At 41.5% G+C, this 23,480-nt stretch overlaps 2 protein-coding genes across 2 annotated transcripts; both read right to left on the bottom strand.

Annotated features, from left to right (window-relative positions):
* Positions 1–264: 264 nt before the first annotated feature.
* On the bottom strand, positions 265–6,363 carry cdc7 (cell division cycle 7 homolog (S. cerevisiae)). Its single transcript, XM_069139538.1, has 12 exons — positions 6,235–6,363; positions 5,915–6,005; positions 5,501–5,587; positions 5,202–5,337; positions 4,362–4,455; positions 4,084–4,226; positions 3,459–3,798; positions 3,145–3,261; positions 2,719–2,879; positions 1,901–1,983; positions 1,507–1,656; positions 265–1,345 (listed from the first exon to the last, which is right to left on the bottom strand). The coding sequence occupies exons 2-12, from the start codon at positions 6,003–6,005 to the stop codon at positions 816–818; spliced, it is 1,932 nt and encodes a 643-aa protein (XP_068995639.1). The 5' UTR covers positions 6,235–6,363; the 3' UTR covers positions 265–815.
* A 203-nt stretch (positions 6,364–6,566) lies between these two features.
* Positions 6,567–22,324, bottom strand: hfm1 (helicase for meiosis 1). The gene is made up of 39 exons (XM_069139541.1): positions 22,254–22,324; positions 22,048–22,163; positions 21,359–21,623; positions 20,498–20,823; positions 20,023–20,064; positions 19,832–19,902; positions 19,580–19,712; positions 19,140–19,291; positions 18,954–19,031; positions 18,319–18,474; positions 18,000–18,200; positions 17,781–17,869; positions 17,619–17,662; positions 16,816–16,917; positions 15,410–15,555; positions 15,147–15,241; positions 14,891–15,024; positions 14,742–14,789; positions 14,514–14,594; positions 14,295–14,386; positions 13,958–14,064; positions 13,801–13,848; positions 13,551–13,648; positions 13,323–13,457; positions 13,037–13,122; positions 12,638–12,721; positions 11,754–11,911; positions 11,529–11,632; positions 10,860–11,045; positions 10,670–10,729; positions 10,397–10,521; positions 9,697–9,773; positions 9,445–9,557; positions 9,244–9,315; positions 7,825–8,127; positions 7,588–7,669; positions 7,356–7,455; positions 6,948–7,081; positions 6,567–6,819 (listed from the first exon to the last, which is right to left on the bottom strand). Exons 1-39 carry the CDS (start codon positions 22,322–22,324, stop codon positions 6,765–6,767), a joined length of 4,569 nt encoding a protein of 1,522 aa, XP_068995642.1. The 3' UTR covers positions 6,567–6,764.
* Between the last annotated feature and the right edge of the window lie 1,156 nt (positions 22,325–23,480).

The raw sequence follows: 23,480 nt of genomic DNA on the forward strand, positions 1-23,480 counted from the left end.
TCAATAAGAAGTAGAAAATCATGTACTCCATTTGTGTTGTCGGGTTCTACACAATCTGTAGCTTCAACTCCGTAATGAAGACACACAGATACTTACATGCCATGAGAAAATGCAGTCGTTGGCCAGCTACTGACCTTTGACCCCAAGTAACAAAAAGTGGAATTCCTTTTAATACATCAAATTCATGTTTGCATTTGCAAAAGTTGAATCACAATAACCATGATTGTATAAACTATTTTAAATGTTTATTAGAAAATGGGAAGTGGTGGCCGACTGTAGTTTTCAGCGTTATAAATAAATAGAGCTGGTGCGGAGACACCGTCTCATACAGCAACATTCATAGATGATACAGATGGAGTCCATGTGCATCTTCAAAATAAAAAAGACTTCTAGTTTAGAAACTGTCCGTTCACACTGCAGTAATATGGTGGATTACTTTAGGTGCAGTGATAACACGACTGCTCCCCTCTTTCTAATCGAACCAGATTCAGACATAAAATAGAATGTAAAATATTTGTTTCCAGAATTTAAAACGTTTCAACGGCTTTACCTCAATACCGGAGCTGTTGAAAATACCCGTCCTAAAAGTTTCGTAGTCTCCATAGCTGCCATTAAAAAAAAAACACAAAAAAAACGACTTTTAACTCTGAACCGCAGCCTGTGAACCACAAAGTCAGACCTGCTTTCGTGAACATTGCAATTTAAATCTGTGAAGTCTTTTCAGGAAGTTGATGGGAGAGAGAATCATTTCCACACACAAAAAAAAAAAAAACGTTTCGCTCAGGTATGAACTTCTGTTAAAACAAACCCATGTTTCACTTTTCTGAACCTGAAGCACAGCTCTGTTCTGCCGTCACAAAAGGCTCCTTTGAGCCTCCGCAGCTCCGTAGGTCCTTGAACAGCGGGTGCTGCAGCGCCTGAGCAGCTGTGATCCTGGTGCGAGGATTCAGGTCCAGCAGCTGGTCCAGCAGGTTGTAGGCCTCATGGGGAACTCTGTCCCAGCCCTGCTCATCTTCCTCCACCTTGCTGCCCGTCAGTGAGCTCGGTCGTCGGAGGTGAGCTGCGGATTCTTTGCTGCCTGGTTGCTCCCGGTGGTTTGGGAGACTAGAAGAACGCGGTGTCGGTGTTTCACCCGCTCCGTCCTTGTGGGCCTCGAGTGTTCCTTCAGTGGGACGGTGTGTGGGTGTATCATCTCGGATCTCGCGGGGACGGGTGGCGGCGGAGTCTCCTGCTTCAGGAACTGGCGTGACTTCAGTTTCAGGCGATGGCCTCTGTCCTCTGAGCATCTCGCACAGCGTCCTGAGGTCATGCCGAGGAAGCTCCCGACTGCACACCACAGCTTTACCTGAATAAGGTTCGACCCCCAGAACAAGTTTACTCTCCGCTCGTGTAACACAGTTCACCGTGCAAAATTACAGCGACTCGTCTGTGGCGACGAACTGCCTGCTGGATGACACAAAGAAGAAGCAGAGGCATGTTTCTCGAGTAAAACACATGAATACACACCAAAGGACTTGGCCGCCTGGATGGTCTCTCTGGAGCCTCGTATGGTCATGATCTGAGTGAGAGCGACGAGGTCATCGCTGGCTTTAAAGAACGGGTAACGGCCACTCAGAAGTGAGAGCAGGATCACACCGGCTGACCACAGGTCTATGGCTGCAGTGCAGGATGGGAGCACAGGGGAGGGCGTGGGAGAGCACATTAGTGACGATAAGAGACGGTGAGACAAGTCCACTTCAGGAAACGGGCCTCTGCCTCGTATGTGATTAAAAAACAAAAACGACCTCAAAACACACATGAAACCTTTTCCCACGTGAAGCTGCAGGAGAAGTAGAGGAGTAGGAGTGGGAGACTGAGATATATATATATATATATATATATAATGGTTTGAGATACCAACCGGTGCCTTGGTTGGGACACTTTGTGAGGACTTCTGGTGCTCTGAAGCCGGGAGTTCCAGCCCTGGGAGCCACCTGCTGCTTTCTTCAGTCAAAAACAAGGATTTTAAAAGAAGGCATTTGGTCAGAACAGCACATAAAACAAACATTTAATAACGAGTGTTTAATAGGCCTGTCACAAGTATCACATCATTATTTCAGGTGACTGAAATCACATCATTTACATAATCATTCAAACTGTTTCCAGACATTTGTATAAAAACAGCTGTATGAAACTAACAGATACATTTATGGTTTGACAGTTGCTCTTTAATGACATCATCTTCATGCGCCCCCTTCTTCTGCTCAGGGTTTAAAGGCACGAGTGGGAAAACTAGCGCCACCATCTGTTAATTCGAGGTGCTTCACTTCTAATGACGGCATTTCCATGAGTCAAACAACACGGCCAAAAAAATGCCTCTTCTTAATTCGATGCATGTGTATTATTAAATTATGATCAGGCCTATACTAAAGAGGCATAAAATAAACAACAACTGAATCATTTATTGCAATTATTTGTATGACAATTAATCGTCAACTAAAATTTCACGGTTGTTTCAGCCCTAATGTTTAACACGACACTTTTTTTTTGTGTGCAGCTGTTTAAAAGACTTTTTACAGTTTTACAGATTCCTGTGGTTCTCACAGTTGACAATGAAGTTATATTTCTGATAAGAACAGAGAATTCCTCCAGTGTTTAAGTTTGTCCTAAACTACGATCAATAAGTGAAGTGATTTCATTCCCTTCCTTTGCACGTGTGCAGCTTTGTGTTTGTGTTACCTGGACATGCAGACGTTGCAGACGTGGTCAGTGAGGTAGCAGTCACAGGTGAGTCCCGGCTGTACGGTCTTCAGAGGCTTCTGACTGCTGCTGTGGGTCCGGGCAGGCAGCGGGCCCCAGGCGGCCGAGGAGTACCTTCGGCTCTCACCATCCTCCACCGGCTGAAGAAAGGAATTTTATGAAGATAAAATACAAAAGAAAAGAAATGTCTATGATAACTTTTTTTAAATGTTTTCTTTGAAGCAAATAAGAAAACCTGAAATTATTTGCAAATATCATCCGAGTTGAGATACATTGTGTCTGCAGTAATACAGCCAACCAGCATTCTTTTTAAGAGACTATATTTGGCAAAGTAATTCAGATGATTAAAAAAAAATCAGCACGGTTGCTCAGACAAATATTGAAAATTAAAACTGTGCTTCCTACCTTGTTTACTTCCGTCTTGATGGCAGCTTGTTTGGTGGTGGAGGTAGCTGGTGTGCAGCTGTTCAGGTTCCTCTCTCCAAACACAGGCCGAGGCGCTTTGCGCAGTGCCATCAAATCCTAAAGAAAAACGAGCGTGGATGGCAGAAGAGAGCAAAAGCAAACACGTTAGGACGGGAAACAGAACGGAAAAAGATGCACCGATACTCGAGTACAGCCATCCGGGAAATAATTACACCTCCTGCAGTGTTGTGACACCCAGTGAAATATAATTACGGCACACTTCTGACCTAACTTGAAAAGAAAAGTGCAGACACCTTCGTGTGCTTTGTGCGACAGGTTGTGATGGTGGTGGTGGTGACAGAGCGTGCTTTTTTAGCCAAAGTTTTCCGAGAGGCTGAGGATGATGTGGTGGTAGAGGAAGAGGAGGAGGAAGGTGGCAGGGTCACCGACTGCCGTGCAGGCAGAGGCAGTGAGGTTGAGGCAGTGGTGGTGGTTTTAGGAAGGAGTTTGGGTGGTGCTTTGCTCCGCGGTGTGGCATCTTGTTTCCCTGTGGACCCGCCACCTTTCTGTGAGGGCCGCTGCCTCACCACCTTCAGTAGCTCGATCTGGGTGTCAGCTGTACCCTGAGCCAGGCCGAAGTCCACCAGCGCATACCTGCAGATACACATCAAAACACGACGTCATAAAGGCTTTATGTGTTATGTGTCTGCACTGGACATCGTAGAGATAAACTGTGATCTAAAAGAAGTCGATGGGCAACACAGCTGCAGCACTGCTACAATGTGGCCGAAGGGACGATTTCCATATTAATGCATAAACAGAGAGGATTAAACGAGCGGTGATGAGACGCCTTTTCTCATCTAATCATTAGAAAAACAATTAAAACATTTCAGGCATAAACATGCAGCTGCACCTAATTTTAAGGGCTAAAATACTTACATTTTGCTGTTCCTGTTGTAGAGGAAATTGTTTGGTTTGATGTCCCGATGAATGATACCAAACTGGTGGATGTGGCTCAGGGCCTTCAACAGGTGGTAGATGTAAAGACGAACCTCTTCAAAACTTAGTGACCCGATGATGTCCTGATGAAGACATTTTAATTAGATCACAAGTTTGAAATTGCATTTCAGCAAACAAGGACACCATAAGGAGAGCAACCCACTGATTCATGATTAGATCAGATTGTGTCCATGAAGAAGCAGTAGCTGCAAGCTTACCACAATAGCTTTATGCTCCATGAAGGGCATTACAATCACCACGTGGTCCTCGTTCCTGAAGCAGTACGTCACCCCCATCACATTCTCTCTGCCTCTGCAAAGTAAAGGAGGACACAGTTAAGATGACAACGTTTCAGTGCAGTGCGTTACATGTCTGCAAATGATGTTAATCTCGTTCACTACAGAAACACTCGAACATAAATGCACATTCAGACATTTAAATGAGTGTGCTGGATGCTGCGTGTCCTGCCAGCCATTAATGTATTGAGGTGCGTAGGTTCAGCTGAATCATGCGAGGTTGGACAAATGAGGAACCCACACAAATTAGCTTCGGCATAAAAATAAGCTTAAAAGCAAGAAATCGGACAATTCTGCACAATTTCCCCATTTTGTATTTCCTGAGCACTCAGTTCTTTCAGACACTGCAACTAGTCCGCATGAACAACTGAGTATAAAAACTCATATATATACTCTAACTGCAGTACATACAGTCGATGCATAACAGCCATAAACAGTTATACATAAGCAAAGAGAAGATCAGTGGAGGGGGGGGCGTCTATCTTCTGGGCAGAATTACACCACAAAAAATTCATTCCAGTTAAACCGTGAAAGACTAATAATAAAAAACATAAAATGTCTCTATCATTACTTCACGTGTCAACTACAATATTTCAGGTCAAAGAAGGCAACATATTAGGGAGCAGAAGAAAAAGGGAAAACATCTGATAACACACCAGAATAAAAAAGTGGAACAACAGAACGAATAATACACACATTCATCAAAAAGCGCAGCTGAGATGACAGTACTCATTTCAGGAAGACAAACGGTGTTCGACTCACCCGGCAACAGTGAGACACTGAAGCTCGGCAGCAATGCGAGTAGGATGGCTGGTTGGGACGAGGTGCTTCAGGGCAAACCTCTCTCTCCTCCCGTCCCGCATCTGCGCCTCACCCAAGTACACCGAGCTGAACGTACCTGATGCACAAATAACAGTCATCATGAACACTTCGCCTCTTCAGCTCCAATAAATGCAACGAGGTGAACGAGTGACTCCTGCGTGAAACCTAAACGACGGTCTGTTTCCAGAGAACGGTACATTACTCCAAAAGTTGTAGAGAAAGCTGAGCTGACCACGTACCTTCTCCAATCTTGTCTATGATGTGGAAAACCTTGGCCAGCTGAGGGACAGCTTTGTAGAGGAACTCAATATCCATCTCCACATCTCCTGGAAGTAAATACGAAAGACTTACACACTTCCATTGTTATATTACCCCCCTCCTAAAATCAGCCAATAACAACAGACTGTACAGGTTAAATTGAGAAGAAAGATGCAAACGATTGGCAGACATGCCTACGTAGCAGACCATCACTTTTAAAGTCATTTATTTAACATAACATTTGTACCTTGTACACATCGCACCATATATCGGCAGTTAATGCAACACACAAACACAGCTCATTAACCTGACATCAGCCGTTACCTTAATAGACCAGTGAAACTACACTTGAAGAGTTATATCTCTTTCTCACGTCAACGTGTTCGTAAACGTACTTGAGACTTTGCTCTTCCTGTGACCTCTGTCCGATTTGAGGAAACATCCCTCCGTGCTGATGACCTCGTTGCAGACAGGAGACGAATCCATCTGAAAACCAGAGGAGAAACTCAACGAGGCTGGAAGAAGTCACCAATCAAGTCACCAGTCATTATTAGAAAGTTATGCCGGACACGACGATGATGGATGGGTGTGAAATGTGTACAGATAATGAGAATACAAAGCGCTGTTTGACTTCCTCGTTACTAAACTAGCACCATCTACTTCGAGCTACGCTAAAAAATAAATAAATAAATTTAAAAAACACCAAGAAACTCACCGCTTTATTTGGTCGAAAGGTCCAAATGTTTCACGAGTAAACGTCTCATAAAAATCGCCATGCAGTCACGAACTACTTCTTCGTCGGTGCAACGTTAAATTGTATAAACCCGGCTCAGGCTCGCGGCTGCATAAAACCATTTGTTGGGACTTTCGGTCTTTTCCGCTACCAACAAACTCCGCGCTAAAAGTGACGTCAGAGACATCTCGCGTGACGTCGGCCAGTCACGTGGTAAAAGGCCTCCACTGAGCGCACCGGCAGGAGGGTCTATTGAAGAGGGACTGAATTAAAGTGACAGCACAGCAAGTCCATAACTCCAGGAGCAATACAAACCCAGTGAACTCCGAAACTTTATTAAATAAATACAGATGTAAATACAATCACATTAGTAACAGTTATAACTGACGTAAAGTGTTTCATTTACAGTTTGAATATATAATAAAAGGAATTTAAACCCCGTCTACAAGAAAACAGAAAGAAGCACTTCATGTTAATGACATATTCATGTCAGAGGAAAGCCAGCGGTGCATCTAAAATATTCCATCAAATATGCCAAGGAACGCTTCCTCCTCTCTGCTGTTGGTGCTGAAAATGAAGTACGTAAAAAAAAAAAAAAAAGGAAATAGTATCCGTTAATCAGGTGAAAGAGTACACGTTAGTAAAAGTATTGTAATGAGTCAAAATGAAAGCGTTGTAATTATATCTTCCTCTACCTTCTATTGACGGATGAGCCTGGGACACTCAGTGAGAAAAAATCCAACCTTCTGGTCACCCGGGTCAACGGAGGCTGTTTTGGGAGATTTTCTGGTGTTTTTACTGTGATCTCCTCACTAAAAACGTCTGGTCTCTGCACAAAGAGGAAGAAAGGCAAACGTCACACGCGTTAAATAGGCAGGTTTTAGGAACGGGGGAAACTGTGAACAGGCACCTTGATTTGACCAGTCTGAGAGTTAGTGTGGTAAAAAAAAAACATCATAAGAAGTCATCAGATAGACAATTGAGTTGTCAATGTGTGTAAATGTCTCCCCTAACTCTGCACAACCTCAAGGACAGTTACACACACACACACACACACACACACACACACACACACACACACACACACACACACACACACACACCTTTCTGTTCCAGTCGAGGGTGATTCTGTTCTGTGGTGTGAGAGTCTGACCGACCGCTGAGGGTCCCAGCTTCCTGATTTCAGGACTCGCTGAAATCGACCTGAAGCACCAAAATACGTCCAATTTTTGTTGTTGACTGTATTGTCTGTGATTTTACATATTTCACACGTTTTGATTCTTGGTGTCTGAAACAAACAATAACACGTGCATGTGCATCATTTTCTGGCTGTACCTCAGTGATGCAGTGACAGCGGATACACGCGGTTTGGCTTGTGCGTAGCTGAGGAATGCGTCAGTGGATGTAGTGGCATAACCTGCACAAACAGCGTACGTATGCTTATCAAAGCTGTAACCGTGGTGGACGTATAATCCTACATAATCACGCGTGTTACAGGGTAACATCGCCGCGCTACAATGAAGTCTCATAGACGTGTGAAAAGCTGCAATACGTAACGTCTTATCACTCCACCTGGCACGTTGTACTCAACACACTGTTGGGTCTCGGCGTTAGATGTACACGAGGCCAATGAGGTCTCGCTGGCAAGCACCAAGTTCTCATCATCAAAGTCGCCCCAGTCGTCCCATTCGTTTCCAAGGTCGAAGCTGACGGTTGGTATTTGGGAGGATGAGACATATTCGATTAGAGCTCCCTGTTGTGACGCCGTGGCGGACGTCTTTGAGCGAGCCGAGCTGGTTGTGTTGATCTGGTTCAGACGCTGTTTAGAGTTCTTACTCCGACCACTCGCTTCTGGGTTCATCCAACCTGAGGAACCTGAACACAGATGAATGTAACAAATGATGAGCACACCATCAAATGTGACTGTACCCTGCACTTAACCCTCCTGTTGTCCTCGGGTCAAAATGACCCACAGCTGTGTTCAACCAAGTTCTATTTTATTTTCATATTTTTTGGGATCGTTGGTGACAAGGAGGCTGTGAGGGTTTCTTTAAAGAATGATGACCAATGATCCCAAAACAAATATAAAAATATAGAAATAAAATAGAACTTGGTTGAACACAGCTGCGGGTTATTTTGACCCGAGGACAACAGGAGGGTTATATGGATTCTGTAACAAAACTGGTATCTACATAAGATATCGTACAACAATAGCTGCGGTCTAGCATGTTTTCTACCCAAGCAAGCATTTTTTAAGTTCTTTTTTTTTTTAACCTTCAAACATCGACACTTTCAAATTAAAAAAAAAACTTTGTGAGCAAAAGGATACAACCTTTTCCATTTTCTGTTCTTTTCTCTGCCAGTTAAATTCTGTACAGTCCACAGTGTGTGTGGAAGGAGTGGTTGTCAGTCATTGTGACAACAACAGTAATAAGAACTTTACTACACCCAGTTGGCTTGTCATACCGACACACCTCCGTAAACACATAAATTTGCCCATAAACAAATAAATGTTGAACATTTCCTTCAGAATACTGTGGTGTATGAGATGTATTTCCCCGCCGTTCAGGTGGCCAGTGATTTTACTTTATGTTGGTTTAATAGAAACTTATACATAAAAAAAAAGAAACCTCTCATTTTGGGCATTGCTTAATTCAATGATGATTTTTTTTTTCATTAATGCTTCAACATCCAAATTAAATGTCTTTAAAGAACAATCTTTTTAATGAACCACATAAAGATTATCCTGTTTACGATGTCCGTGTGTGTTATTTATTTCCTGGATTTGTTCCTCTGAGATCAAAGCTCATGTACAGTATGTACTTATACTGTAAATGCAGATTCCAGCATGATTCACTGGTGGTTTACTAAGAAAGGCTGATGACAATGCAAAGGACATCCGTATTTAAACAATATTACATTTTAAATTGTTAATGACCTAAAACGTGTTTTTGTCTGTAAATAAGTTTGATTGAAGTTATTTCACAGTACTTTGATAGGATGCAGATATTTGGGCCGGCTCTCCCATCATTCCTTGCATGTCCTCCACAAAGTCATCATAACCTCAAAAAAGAGAAAGTAAAGCTGATGATGATGGACAGTAGGACACACAAACACCATGTGGTGGTTAAACCTTCAAAAGATAAGGCATTTTTAGAGTTTGTAGACAGCTTCTTTATGCGACTTGTTTACCTGTGTCAAGGTCGTTCAGACAAACCACATCCGGCAGTTGAGCGCAGTCTTCAGCGGTCATGTCCGTCTCAGAGTGATGACTCCCTGAAGCTTTATAGTGACTTCGTCCATACCTTCATATCAAATAAATCAGATCTCATTCAGAATCAGGAAATCAGATTTCACAAATTTTACTGAGACACTTTTTGAGAATCTAATCTACAGCATTTGAGAATCAAAATAAATCTAAAGTGTAGGAGTAACTATGAATACCAAGAAACAGCAGGAAGCATCTCTTTGGGTTTGTAAGCAAATTCCTGCATGCTCACAGAGTGTTCTGTCATTTTCATCTGAGGAAATAAAAGAGAATATCAAACACACTCTCAGGATATGTTCCATAGTCACAAAGATTATATTTGGACAGTAGTATGTTCAGAAACAATTCACATGTAGCCTGAACATTTGTGTGTACAGTATAATAACTGCTGCTGGAGTTTTTTTGGAGATGAGAAACACTTCATATCTGATCAAACTAAATATTTTCTATAAAAACCTTTTATAAAGAGCATGGTTTATACTATATGTATATGTATAGCACATAAGCTTTATTTGTATTATTATATCCTAATACTCTACAAATGATATTGTCCTATTTCTCCAATGTCAATCAAATGGTGTATTTCTTATCTTTATTTGCAATCAAGTCCCTTCCCCACTACTGTTGACATTTCTATCTGGCTCTAACCAGCAGTGACTCATCAGCTTCTGCAGTTTCAATATGAAGTGTTTTTGAAGAAACAAGGTGCCTTCATTCTATTCAGCTGTTATGTTTGTGTTCTATTGATCAGATTTGTTACATATACAACAACTCAACAACTAATGCTCTCTCATTCAGTAACTATAAAGATTATATTAAGAGTATGAGATACAGGCTAGAACAGACTCCAAAACTAACATCTGTTTTCTTGCTCACCTTGAGTCGTTTCACCGGGGTCTCTGTGAGTGTGTCACATCTGCTCCTCAGGTCTTTCAAATATGAAGAAAAACTGGATTCTTCACCCGCCGGCCTTTTCTGCGCCACAGTTACGCCTACTTTACCTTGGGAGGACATGCATTAGCACTTTGATTGACACACTGGAGGAAGGAGATCTCTATTATCTTCACAAGCACACAAGGTAATGAACAGATGGGTACAGAAGCACATAAAATGACACATACCCAGTAAAAGATGTGTTATTATACTCACAGCAGTCGTGGCCACAGAGATTCTTATTCTTGCAGAAGTGGTTGCACTGTCTTTTATTCCCTGAACCTGATTGCAAAGTGAAAAAATATGTCAAATATCAATCTGCCTTTGAAGAAATACTATATTCATGTAAACAATTTCATATTTAAGCATCAACAAAATAAAAGGTAACAGAGCTACAGTGTTTTGCCTTGGTCTTGAGCAGATGTGGCATTTTCCTTCTGAGGCGCAGCCTGATTTGTAGACAGTGGTTTCAGTGCAGAGTGTTGTGGTCTCTGTCCGGAAGGAACATGTGTTGGGTTGCATGGATTTTCAGTCCCAAGCTTTCTGACTGCAGAGTAGTACACGGTGAACTTCTGCTGGATGTCCAGGCCCACTACAGAAGAGGAAGAGGCCAAAAGATTCAACAGCTAGGAAATGCAAAGTGTCACAACTACAAATCCCATGGTTTGATTTGATTACATTTTATACCACAATCAGCTTTAAACACAGCAAAAAAGCAAAAAAATAAAAGCGGAAGATTAGACATTATTTTTCAAGGTTTTGTATATTGAGCTTTATCAAAAAATACAGTAACTGAGTAATTGTAACAGTTAGGTTGATGCATTTAACAAAGTCTTGCTCTAAAACATCATGAAAACTGACAAATGAGAATTATCTAAGCTCAGCAACAGCACAGCAATGAATGCTGAACAAAAGGTTCAGAGAATTTTTACTTTTATTAAAAAACATCTTGTACTGAACAACACAATATACTGTACTGTTGTTCCCCTCTATAATATAGGTGATATACAAGATGTTGGTACATATTGTGGATATATTTCTGTGTTACAATGTAAAGGTATTTTCCGTGGTTTACCGTATTCTGAGCTGATGAGATTGACACTGATCTCCTCTCCTTTTGAGGCCTTTGCCACTTCAATCCTCTTGGACCAGCTTCCGCTCTTCAGCAGCACAAAGTCCCTGGAAAACAATCAGGAGGATGCCTGCTGAAATCAAAATACTATATATTCTCAAACCAGATTCAGTCTACCTATAAACAATCTGTGTTGTGTTGCCTTGAACAAAGATATTTTTTTCTCACGTGAGTTTGTGTAGAAAGACGACGGTGTTGTCAGAGTCTCCGATGATCAGAGAGACGAAGTGGTGGCCTGGAGTCGTTCTCCTGGACAGTAGCTCTGCTTGGTTTTTTAGATTCACCTTCACCACAATCTCTGCTGTGGCACTGCCATACCTCGGAAGCTAAAAAATACAACAGATTTAGAGAAAGATTATGAAAAATACAAAAATTTCAGTTTCCTACAGATGAATACGGTTCAATTTGAGGAAAGCATCTTAAAATGGCTTTTAAATAACAACTAATTTACATCTAGAAAGTTTGACAAAGAAGAGACCGGACCTCAAATAGACTCACAATGTCACAATCTTACAAGCCAAGGTACAGTCTCCATGATCTCAAGGATAAATTCAGTTTACAGAATTAATATTGTTTTATACATAAACAAAATTACAAATTATATTAGCAAAAAATAAAATTGTGAATGTAGAAAACAAGCTGCTGAAATCTTTATAAGGGCATATGAGAAGGGACCATTTCAAAACTATACTTGAGTCTTGAGCAGTTTAACAAAGTAAAAAGCTGTATAATCATATCAGATCAGAATTGTCAAGAACAAAATGCATTGTGTAAACATGTTACAGAAGCACACTTTAGGCTCTCATTGTGTCTGCATGTACTGTGTGTTTTTTGTTTAATGTTTTAAGAGTTTTCATGTAAACTTTGTACTTGTTTATCCTCCTGTTAAAAGTTAATAGAAAGAGAGTTACCAAAAAGAAAAACAGAGCTACTAATTTGTTACTAATCTGACCAGCAGAAATGTAAAAGATATATGACATTTGCAAAGTGCTTGTCCCTTTGATAAAAAAACAAAACAAAACAAAAAAAAACCAGTCTGCAGTACCACATACCTGCTCCAGAGTAACTTCATACTTTGGCAGATGTACGACAGACTCTCTGATTTGGTTTCCAAATGGTGGATGTCTGTTGAGAATCTGTATGAGGACATAAAGTTACATCCAAATGCTTCATACAGTTATTATTGAATGTGTTACCTGTTTCTGTAGGTACAGATAAAAGCATCAACTTTAACTTATTCATTTTAAAATCAGCAGAATCAAAATCCACGTAAAGTCTGTTTCAAGGAGTGATGATGACTATTTGACAACCAAAATGACATCTTAGCATGTCTGCCATCAGGCCCCATGGCTAGTGTCCACATTACCACTGAATAACTCAATATATGAATGCTAAATCAAATGCGTTGGATCTTTACACAGAGTATTTTTTTAAATGTTCCACAGACTGACCAGCTCAAGCTCTCTGGCGTTGGTCTGCTCTATTTTGCTAAAGGTTGTGAGTCCAGCGTTCACCATGGCAGTTGACAAACTCTGACCTAAAACACAGTGTTATTATCAAATGATCACAAATAACAGAAAGAATATCTGGTTTTCATCATGTAGTAACTGTTTCATGTAGATTTTTAATCTGAAATATGAAAGAATCTTTGAAAAAAAAAAAAAAAAAAAAAAAAAGCCCTGTACTATAGTATATCCATGTGTATAGCATAAAACATGGACATAGAAATCCATCCACCTATCTTCTCCAGCTGTTTGGAAACAAAGGGCGAGTTTTCCCAAAGCTTGGCTTTAAAGCACTTGGCCAAGATCAGAGAGTTGAGCACAGCAGTGAAGCCGGTCCTGGATCGCTGACTCAGGAACTCTGACAGGCCTGATTGGCATAAACAAAATACAATCGGAGTTTAAAAAAATGTAGACAAAGAGCCCTTCTCTTTTCTTGTAATTTCTAATTCACACAACGTACATTTGCTGATGCGCATGCCATTTCTGAAGATCTTTGCTGTGTCCTGTGTAAGTCCAAACTCTTGAATTGAGATGGAACCCAACTGAGCCTGAAGCAAGCTACAAGACAATAAACATGTCACGTACAGGGGACAGTGTGTTTTAAAATCCAATTTATAAAGTAAATTCTACAATATATTCATAGGTAATAGGCCATACTTTTTATCGAGCACTGCTTTTCAACAGAGAATGCACTAAATGACTAAACCTACCAGTTCACTTTCATCTCGCTGGTTTTGATCTTTCCCTCCATGGGAAATCTGGAAAAGTACAGAAAGCTCTAGTTTACAGTAGCTGGTGTCTGCCTCCACCATTACACATCTATCAAGTCGCATGTATGCAGTTGTCGATCCTATAATGGTGCCTGACCTGATGGTGATCCGGTTCTTGTCCCTATTCAAAGTGTTCAAGGGCCTCTTCTCGTTCACTCTCAACTGAATGTCGCTGAACTCTCTGCTCCTCGACAGCAGCTCAATCTGCACACACAGTACAAACACTTTTGATCCGGATGCTGCTTTATTGGCAAAGCTTGAGTGAGCACAGCGTCCTTGCAATTAAAATAATTTCCTTTGGCAAGAATCCAGCTGAGTTCAGTTTAATTTACAGTCAAGACACCTGCAAAATGTGAAGGATAGCAAAGCCCAAGTCTTATTTCCAACCTAACAAAACAAAACGTAGATATATGTGCATTTTAACTGAAGCATACTAGTTCAGACAGGTTCTCAGTGCCGGCCACTTTATTGAACTGGTTCACTGTGTCAAAGGCAACACAATACCGAGCCATCAACCTGCCAGCATCTGTGAGGAACAAACATAAACGGTTTCAGGTCTCATACATTTGGCTCAGATGAAAAAAACATATATAAAATCAAATAAAGATATATTAAATCAAATAAGGCTTTTTCAAACAAATTAAACCAACTACCTGTTGGTTTGATGTTGATGTCCTCGTCCATATTGATCAGACCAATGGAAGACAGAGAGTTGAGGTTCTTCAGACACAGCTCTAAAGACCACAAAGTCGAACCCGAAAGGCATTAGCAGTGTTTACACTTATCCCAACACATACAGTTACGTAAAGTGGTGTGAATTAATAGAGTATCCTCCAAACAGCAACATGCAAACTCAGGAGGAACGAACAGTTACTGCCCACCTTGCAGTTTTGCTTCAATACCATATCTGTCCAATTCAGCAGAGAAACCTGAAATAAAAGTCAACAAAAATGGACGCCATCTGGTTTTAAATGCTTCAAAATGACTTGGTCACTTGGCTATTTAACAGTGACAACCACAGTGAGAAGACCATAGTGTGTGGGGTTCTTGAGGGCTCTGATGTAGAGGAAGGTGGAGCGTATCCAGTCCAGGGCCATGTTGACATCACTGATGGTTTGGAGAACAATCTCAGCATTCAGGTGCTCCACCAGGTGACTGTGTAAGCTGGGGAAACAGAGGATACTGTTACCTCATGTGCCACAGTACAATCTCTCCTCTGCGTGCAGTCGACCAAGTGAGAGAGCGGGGAATTAAAAAAGAGAACACACAGCTGCTGTCTGGAGTACCTGCTCTCAATGATTTCTACCCCATTCATAAGTTTCATGTACTTGTCTCTGGTTTGAACCTTGGTCATGATCACTGCGGTGGCTGACGTGTCAAACTAGAAGAAGAAAGTAACAAGGGAATTTGTATTAGTTTAATAGCGTAAATATTTGCAAACATCCATCTTTGCACTGTCAGAAAAATTGTGTACACAAGAGTGTTTTAGTGGAAAGGGTTTGGAGAAAGAAAATTTCCATTAAGTATTCTGTTATAATTCTGTTATTACCTGAGGTCTTCCAGCCCGGCCAATCATCTGCAGCAGGTCAGCCTCGCTGTACTCCTCACAGGAGCCTGAGACATACTGCATGGTGGACTTGATAACCACCAGGTGAGCTGGTAGGTTCACCCCCATGGCCAGAGTCCGGGTGGTAACTAGGATAGTAGAAATCAGACCACATACACAAGTTCAACCCCCATAAAATACAATAAAGACCTGATTTAGTCACATAAGAAACAGAAGTCTCACAGTCTCATTTCTTACTTCTGATGATTTAAAGGCAGTTATTAGGGCCCGAGCACCGATGGTGCGAAAGCCCCTATTGTTATCCAAGCGATTATTATGATTCTCCGTAAACAACTGCATTTTTGGAGGCTTCATCATACTCAAAAACTCATGAAAGTTGGTACACCCGGCGAAAAATTTCGTATTTTAGTGGAGTCGCAAGTGGGCCCTGAAGCGCCCCCTAAAGAGATGCCCCGGCGGCTACATTTACCTACATGCACAAAATTCGGTGGACATGTGTATCACCGAGATGTACAAAAAAGTTACATTGCACCATTACGTCAACTCAACAAGAAGTCCGCCATTTTGAATTTAGTTGCCATTTTTGGCGATTCACACATGTTGTACTATTACAAACTCCTCCTTCAGATTTTGTCGAACCGACTTGAAATTTAGTCTGTGCCCTCTTAACATGTTCGGAATTAAAAAGTATCAAAATAATTTGTTTTCGTCGATCGGTGTGCCCGTGGCGTGGCGGCCAAAAAGTGACCCAAAAGTCATGCTATGGCATGTTGTTCAACAAATTTGAACATAAGTTTGATGTTTCGTAGTGACACAGGAAGTTGATGTTTAAGGTCAAACGATGCTCCAAACCCCAGGAAACTTGCATCAGGCACCAACTTTCATGAGTTTTTGAAGATGTTAAAGCCGCCAAAAAAAGCTTTTTTTCTTTTTAAAGAAGGATAAAGAACGAGATCGAGAAAAAAATTAAAACTGCAAGCGGGAATATGCGGACCCTCTCGTGCTGCACGTCGGGGAGCCGGCGGCCCCGACCCGCTGGATCCCCGACGTGCAGCGTGCGAGGGCCCGCATGTCACTGCTTGCAGTTTTAATTACGCTACATTTCACTACAGGCCATTTTAATTCTTACTTTATAAATATATATACATAGAAATAAGACTTGTTATAATTATTATTAATATTACAGGCATTGACAAAGCTTTGGCTGAGGCCTTTTGTTGTGTCATAACAATGTGGCTGATATACTGTTGTAACCTGTGATACTTGTCTTTCCTGTTTGTGTCTGCAACGTTACAGAGGAAATAAAAATAAAAAACAGGATCATATCGCCTACTACTGTAGTCAAATATAATTTTACAGCCCAGGATAAAACTGTATTTGAGGCTCACAGAGGACGGGCAGGTCTCCCAGAGTGAAGGCCTCTTCTATCAACTTCCTGTCAGACAAGTCCACTCCTGCATGGTGGAAACCAACTCCTAACATCACCAGATCTGGACCGCAAACACAACACAAAGTTATGTCACACATCTGACAAACTAACTTGTGGTTTCTCAATGATTCTGAACTCAAACGACTGCATGTTTGTATTTCTGTGTCTTGCCATCACAGGGCAACAATATGGCTGCTCTGAATATGAAACAAACCTGTTTTATGCCCAAGACTCAATGAACTACACAACATAACTAAAAGTATGTGGACATACGTGAATTACAACTCCAAGTTACTTCTGAACGTGTAATCATGGTTATTCATATACAGGGAATATTTTCTACAAGAACCTGGCTGCAGGGATTTTCTCCCATTCAAACACTGGAGCATTAAAGAGGCACTGATGTTTTAGGCAACAAGGCCTGGCCTGCAATCGGTGTTCCACTTTATCTTAAAGGTGTCAGGTGGGGTCAAGGTCAGGGGGGGGCCAGTCATGTTCTTCAACACCAAATACCATTTCTTCATATGGGCCTTACTTTGTGCACAGGGACATTACAAAGTTGTATCATTAAATGGTGTTGTATTAAGACTTGACTAAGGCGTAAATCCCAAACAGTTAAAAGAAGTCCTCAAGCCATAACCACACCAAAGTATGTCCTTATATATTTTTTGCCATGTTGCTTAGCATCTAATAAATAATTTATACCATGCACATGTGTGATAATGTGTTTCAAGAGGTTTGAAAGATGCCCTGAGGCCTTACCTCTGAGTTTTGAATCCAGAATACAGTTTGCATATTTCATCAACCTGTAGAGTCAAGCAGAACAAGCGGTTAGTGAAATAAGATGAACTAAATGTATCCTAATAGTTGGATTAAAAGCTGCATGTGTATGAACAGACTGCTGTAGATAAAGACGCTTCATACCTTTGCTTGTGTTCAATGCTCATTATAAATCGAGCATCCTTGGCCAGAACTGCAGCAGACTGCTGGACTCCTTTCCTTGTAGAGCAAAACTACAGGAAAATAAAATTATCAGATTAATCCAGAACTGTTCGTTCAATAACAAAAAAATAACAAAAATCAACAAATTAAGCAAAAACATAAAGAAAAAGGACATAAGTTTGGCCCAATTCCCCCACCCACCACTAGTGCAGGCCTCTGGTCAGAGTAGGTCTGTATGATGTTGGCCATCTTGTAGTTAAGCGACAAATCAAACTTGAACTCTGTCTGGTTCGGGCTGCAGGGGAATCCCAGCACCACCTTCCTTAGCTTCACTGGACGGTGGCTCTCATCCATATCCAGGTATGCGGCCGGACCGCTCTCATTTGACAGCCAGTCTGCTATCTAATAACACGCAGCCAGTTAAACAATGCGACTGAGGAAACTGATTTACACTGGAGAAATGAGTGTGCAAACAGATACAGCAGAAAGCGGTGACTAAGTCTCTTTCTCGGGCGCTTACATCAGATACGTTGGGTATGGTGGCTGATACGGCCACAAATCTCATAGACAGGCCCGCCTCTGGATTCTGTGACGTCCTGTAGGAGTGCACCGCCTTCATCCTGCTCACTACTACTTCCAAGGTCGCACCACGGGTTGCATCCTTCACTACGTGCACCTGGAAGAACAGCCGTGAACATTCTCATCGTCCAGGTCATGGTCTATCTTTGTTTACTTTCTTGAGGTTTAGGAAGACATTTCACCTCTCATTCGAAAGGCTTCTTCAAAGATCCAATGGGGATGTTGATACGCAGGTAAAATTAAGTTTACCAATCCTTTTTCATTATATATTTTTATCATGAGTGAACGCATTTCTGAAAGATGTAGGCAGGTTTCTATGCACCCTAATAATACTGTATGTACACCAGGAACAAGATGTGCTATAATTTTTGAATGGCTAACCCTTCGAGTAAAATAAAGTGCTGAGGGCAGAGGCTAATCATGTGCCATCACGCAATGTGCCACATTAAAACACCGAGTAGTCTGTGCATCTTCTGGCACACTGAGCATCCACCATTTTCCAGCCAGATTATGAAATCCTATTAACATTTAAAAATGGCTTTGTGAGCAAAATATGTGACACACACACACACTGACCTCATCGATAAGAAAGAGCCTGACTAGCTGCAGCAAACAGTTGTCCTTCCATTTTCTGGTCATGCTGTCCCACTTTTCCTGAAGGAAATACATATAATAATGTATTAATACATATAAATAACATTGTCATTTCTTGTCTTCCTCTTTCTTTATTTTTGTTGAATTTATTTAGATGTAGTGTCACACAGGAGTGGTCAGGATGATGTGGGAGTCCTGGATCTCAAAGAAGTCGTCAATCTCTGTGTCGCCAGTCAGCTCCTTGCAGCTCAACCCCAGGGGACCGAACTTCTTCTTCCAGCTCTCAAAGCATTGACTGCAGAGAGCTTTAATAGGAGCCACTGGTGAGAACAAACAGTGACTCTTTTCACAAGGTCTTTGTACCTCAGACAAACTCTAAAAACCTAAAAATGAAATCAAAGACCAGAACATGCTGGAAACGACATTTAAAGCCGCAGTGTGTGATTCGAGTCAGGTGTGTCATATCAAAGCACGGTTTGCCCTCGCTTGCCCCGACAACGTGTAACAGCTCAAGCTGTGAATGCACAAAAGTATTTCAGGCCAGGTCTTGTCAGACTGGAGCTTTAGTGGTATTTAACAGCTTATACCCAGTAATACTGGATGCTCACTATATACAGCTTTGATGTCTCTCCAGGGCTCCGGCGACTCCATTAGCAGGCGAATGATGGCCAGCTCAAACAGCACTGTTTTACCAGATCCAGTGGGAGCACATGCCACAAAATTCTTACTTGTGTACAGAACCTGGGAACAAACCAAAGATATATGAACTCATGGGAACACTCCCGGGCACAGTTCATTTTGACAAGTTATGACAAGACATGTTATTCATGTTCTAGTCTAGGTTTTAAAAAAATGCTTACATCATCCAGAGCTTTGGACTGAACGTAATTGAAGAAGGGAAACTCGCTGAAGACGGATCTGAATTTTACTGCTGTGGAGCATGTTTCAGGGAATTAAACCATGTGACTTCTGATATTGCTTTGCAACAAAACTCAAGACACTGATAAACAATTTTAAATGGTGTTGATTTAAACGAGAACAAAAAGGATACGGATTTCAGAAACTGGTCGCAAAACTCCAGACCCAGAAGCTCCTAAAAAAAAAATAACAAATCAATATCATGACTTTTATTTTCTGTCATATTTTTTACCTTGATTTTAATATGGCACTTTAGCAAGTTGTAAAGGTATACAATTACGATTCTGTTCCGATATAATAGAAATATTCCTTGTAGACTGCAATGAGTTAAAGAGGCCTCTATTATTCATAGAGGCCTAATGGCAGCTTCTACTATTCACCACCTAGTGACCAATATGCTGCATTACAATGGAGGAGTCAATGGGGGAAGCTCACCTCATTTCACCTCATCACACACAAACACATTGTGGCAGCTGCTGCCGTGGCGAGGCACGGACATATTCATTAGCTGCAGCACTTTACACAAGCTATACGTACAGTATTTGGACAACCGGTTCCAGACCGTGAGCACAGTGGCCGTCTGTGGCCGTGTCAGTGTGGTGTAACACCTTGTATGTGGAGCGGCTGAGGCGTCATGGGCGGAACGAAAGCTCTCTTTGTGCCCTTGTCCTGCATCTCCGCGTGTGGCGCCTGCTGCGGGGGTCGGCCACTCGCTGCAGATGAGCCCAGAGGAGGGGGTGGGAGAGGGGGCTCAGCGGGAAGGGGGGGCGCTGCACGGCCAACTGTCGCCTGTGGCGGCTGAAGACGAGGAGGCACCGTTGTCATGGTGACCTGATTGGGAAAAGTTTGAGGTGTGGATGTTGTCTGGCTGCGACTGAGGTCATCTGTGCTTGACGAGACACCTCCACTGGTCAACACCTGAATCCTGAACAAGCTGTTGTGGGAGGGGAGAGACAATGAAAAATGTAAAGTGAAGGGAGGTAGAAGAAGAAGAGATGGGACACTACTGTTGGTGCAGGTTTATTAAGCAGGCATGCTGGCCTATGGCAAGGAGGCTGAAATGGAGGATGGTCCAACATCTTCTAATGTTCTTCTTATGAACAGTCCACTTATGAACTGTTCTGTTAAACAAAGCATATCATATATTGTAACAATCTGAGGGATAAAAGAGTGAATCAGCACTGCATTAAAACATTTTTAAAACTGAATGTATTTTTTTTTTCTAGTGAAAAGCATTTATCCTTTTAAGTTGCCCACAAGGAGGAAAACTCCTTGTTGACCTGTTTTTATGGTCACATAGCAACCATGTGCAGTTAAAAGCTTTGAAATCAGGAAATCGTACCGCCCCAAACAGCACATTTCTTCTCATCATTGAAAATATGTTGGGGGGAAAATGTCTGAAAACAACATACACACACTCTTTAATTCTCATTCATTTCATGCCATTCTGATAAATGACTGGCACTTGCCTCCTGCGTAGCGGCGGGCTTCTGCTGCAGTCCAGAGGCAAACATCTGCTGATGGCCGCATGACCAGAGTCCTGCAGGGTTTCATCTCCACCTCTGCCACTCTGACAGCCACCCTGAGAGTAATCTCTGAACCCTTCACCTCCCCAAAGACCATCATATCTGCTGGTGCTGCTGTCACCTTGAGTTTCCTCAATCTCTTTCTCATCGTTGTTACAACTGTAAGAACTGTGGATTATTGATGGTAGGACCTGGAGGCCAACTGATCCTTTGAAAGGACGCTGGAACTTCTGGGGTTTCTGTGAGAAATCTGTTGAGTGATATTGAGGAGGGAGAGAGAGTTAAATCACACCAAGTTGTTTGCGGCTGTAATTTGGTATTTTTTTTACGGGTGTTACTCTCAGAATTAAGACTGTCTATTATGCTTCGCTGCTTTGATGACGTGAAAACTAATTCAGAGCAGGAAATTTGACATTCCACTAATACGAATGATTATGCGAACATAGCATAAGACCCAGATCCAAGTTTCTTCAAGCAAGTCAAGAAAAATTGGAAAATCTTTCAAGCCTGTTCAAGCTATTGAATCAGTGAGTCACACAGTAAAATTTTGTAGGGCTTTAATAGGCCATATACTGAGCAGTGTACTCAAGTCAAGTGAAAAGGAATTCACCCTAATCCAGTGCACAACATACTGTATAGTGTTGAGAGAGACTCTGCCTCCTCTTGCATATCCTGAGTGGCTGGAATATGAGTAAAAGATGGAGGAGCTTCCAACTGCCATGAACGGGCCTCCTGGTGCAATGGCCTTCTGTCAAATACAGTCCAGAGGGAAAGACTTCAATTCAGCTGACAGAGGAACACGAGCTAGGGATGATGTGGCGCATCTCTTCACACTTACACTTTGTGTACGACGGGTTTCTCAAAAAACAGATTGTCCAAGGACATGGTGCAGTCATCAGAGTCCAACATCTCATCGGATAATGTAGGCGCTCACACGTCTAAATGCAAAGTGGACCCAGTCAGTCAATGTGGCTCTTCATTTCGGAAAACCTGCTCAAAGGAAAAAGAAAAAAAACAAAACATATATATTCACAGATGCTTTAAATAAATATATTCGTAGATATGTAGTTTGGTTATAACTTAAGTGGCTGAAATGTATTTGGAGTTTGTCCCAACAAACCAGACTTTTACATCTTTCCATTTTTTTTCTCATGACCTCAGTTGCAAATTCAAGTCTCTTAATGGTTTATGCCATAATCAAGCAGTGCATGAATTCAGACTTTTTGAAAGATGAAAAAGAAAAATCCCTACTACGCCATTCTTCTGGACACATAAAAACACGAAGGCTTTATCTCATACATAGTTTGCCATAATCCTGCTAGTATAACTTGTATGAGGACTGCAATTTTTTACAATACACAATAAAATAATAGCACACGTGTTAAACCAAGCTCAATGAAAAGTGCTACTTCTCAGGAGAGACAACTGGCCTAGTCTAGCTTTAGCTTAGCGAACAACCAGACAGTCAAATATGACGACATTTTGGGAGTTATTAGTTCCCTGCATAGTTGAGGAAAGACATTAATAATGTTCAAAGTTATCATTAGGTACCCACCTGCGAAGTTTACACCAGATATGAAAACATTGCGTCGTCAGAGCAGAGCTTAACCCTTGACCTCAGGACCCTTTGAACATCTTTGTCAGCACTTTAAATCAGCTCGCGACTGAACCCCTGTTGAACTTTATTAGCACATTTTAATCTTGACAAACAGTTCAGTGTCCTGTTCCTTAATGCTGTCATAAAAAAATAAAAAAAATATGAGTAGGCCAGCTATGATAGTTTTTTTTTTTTTTTTTTTTTTTTTTTACTGTGGATTTATTTTTATACTTTGTAAAGTTTGTGTTAAAACACAGTTTTTGTTTTTTTTTTCCTTTTTAAAATACACCAGATCGGGATATAAAAACCGGCTAATCACCGACCACGACCGCAACAAAGACCGGAGAGGACAACCGTGGGGGGGTCGTGGTCAAACCTCTCCTGTGTTGGCACACAATTACTGTCTGTGCGTCAGTGACAACTTTGAATAGCAAAACCAAACGTCTGCTTTAAAATAAATCTAAATCA

Source organism: Embiotoca jacksoni, unplaced genomic scaffold (assembly GCF_022577435.1).
Source record: "Embiotoca jacksoni isolate LCO1_2020_lvr unplaced genomic scaffold, fEmbJac1.0.p SCAF_83, whole genome shotgun sequence".
In the NCBI taxonomy this organism is placed as follows: Eukaryota; Metazoa; Chordata; class Actinopteri; family Embiotocidae; genus Embiotoca; species Embiotoca jacksoni.

Coding starts and splice junctions, on each gene's coding strand:
- cdc7 (XM_069139538.1), bottom strand. CDS start 6,005: ATGGATTCGTCTCCTGTCTGCAACGAGGTCATCAGCACGGAGGGATGT. Junction 4,456..5,201: donor CAGTGTCTCACTGTTGCCGG/GTGAGTCGAACA, acceptor TTTACTTTGCAG/AGGCAGAGAGAATGTGATGG. Junction 3,799..4,083: donor TACAACAGGAACAGCAAAAT/GTAAGTATTTTA, acceptor GTGTATCTGCAG/GTATGCGCTGGTGGACTTCG.
- hfm1 (XM_069139541.1), bottom strand. CDS start 22,324: ATGTTGGACTCTGATGACTGCACCATGTCCTTGGACAATCTGTTTTTT. Junction 13,458..13,550: donor TGGCATGCGCATCAGCAAAT/GTACGTTGTGTG, acceptor TATGCCAATCAG/GCCTGTCAGAGTTCCTGAGT. Junction 7,082..7,355: donor CCCTCGACTGGAACAGAAAG/GTGTGTGTGTGT, acceptor CTCTTTGTGCAG/AGACCAGACGTTTTTAGTGA.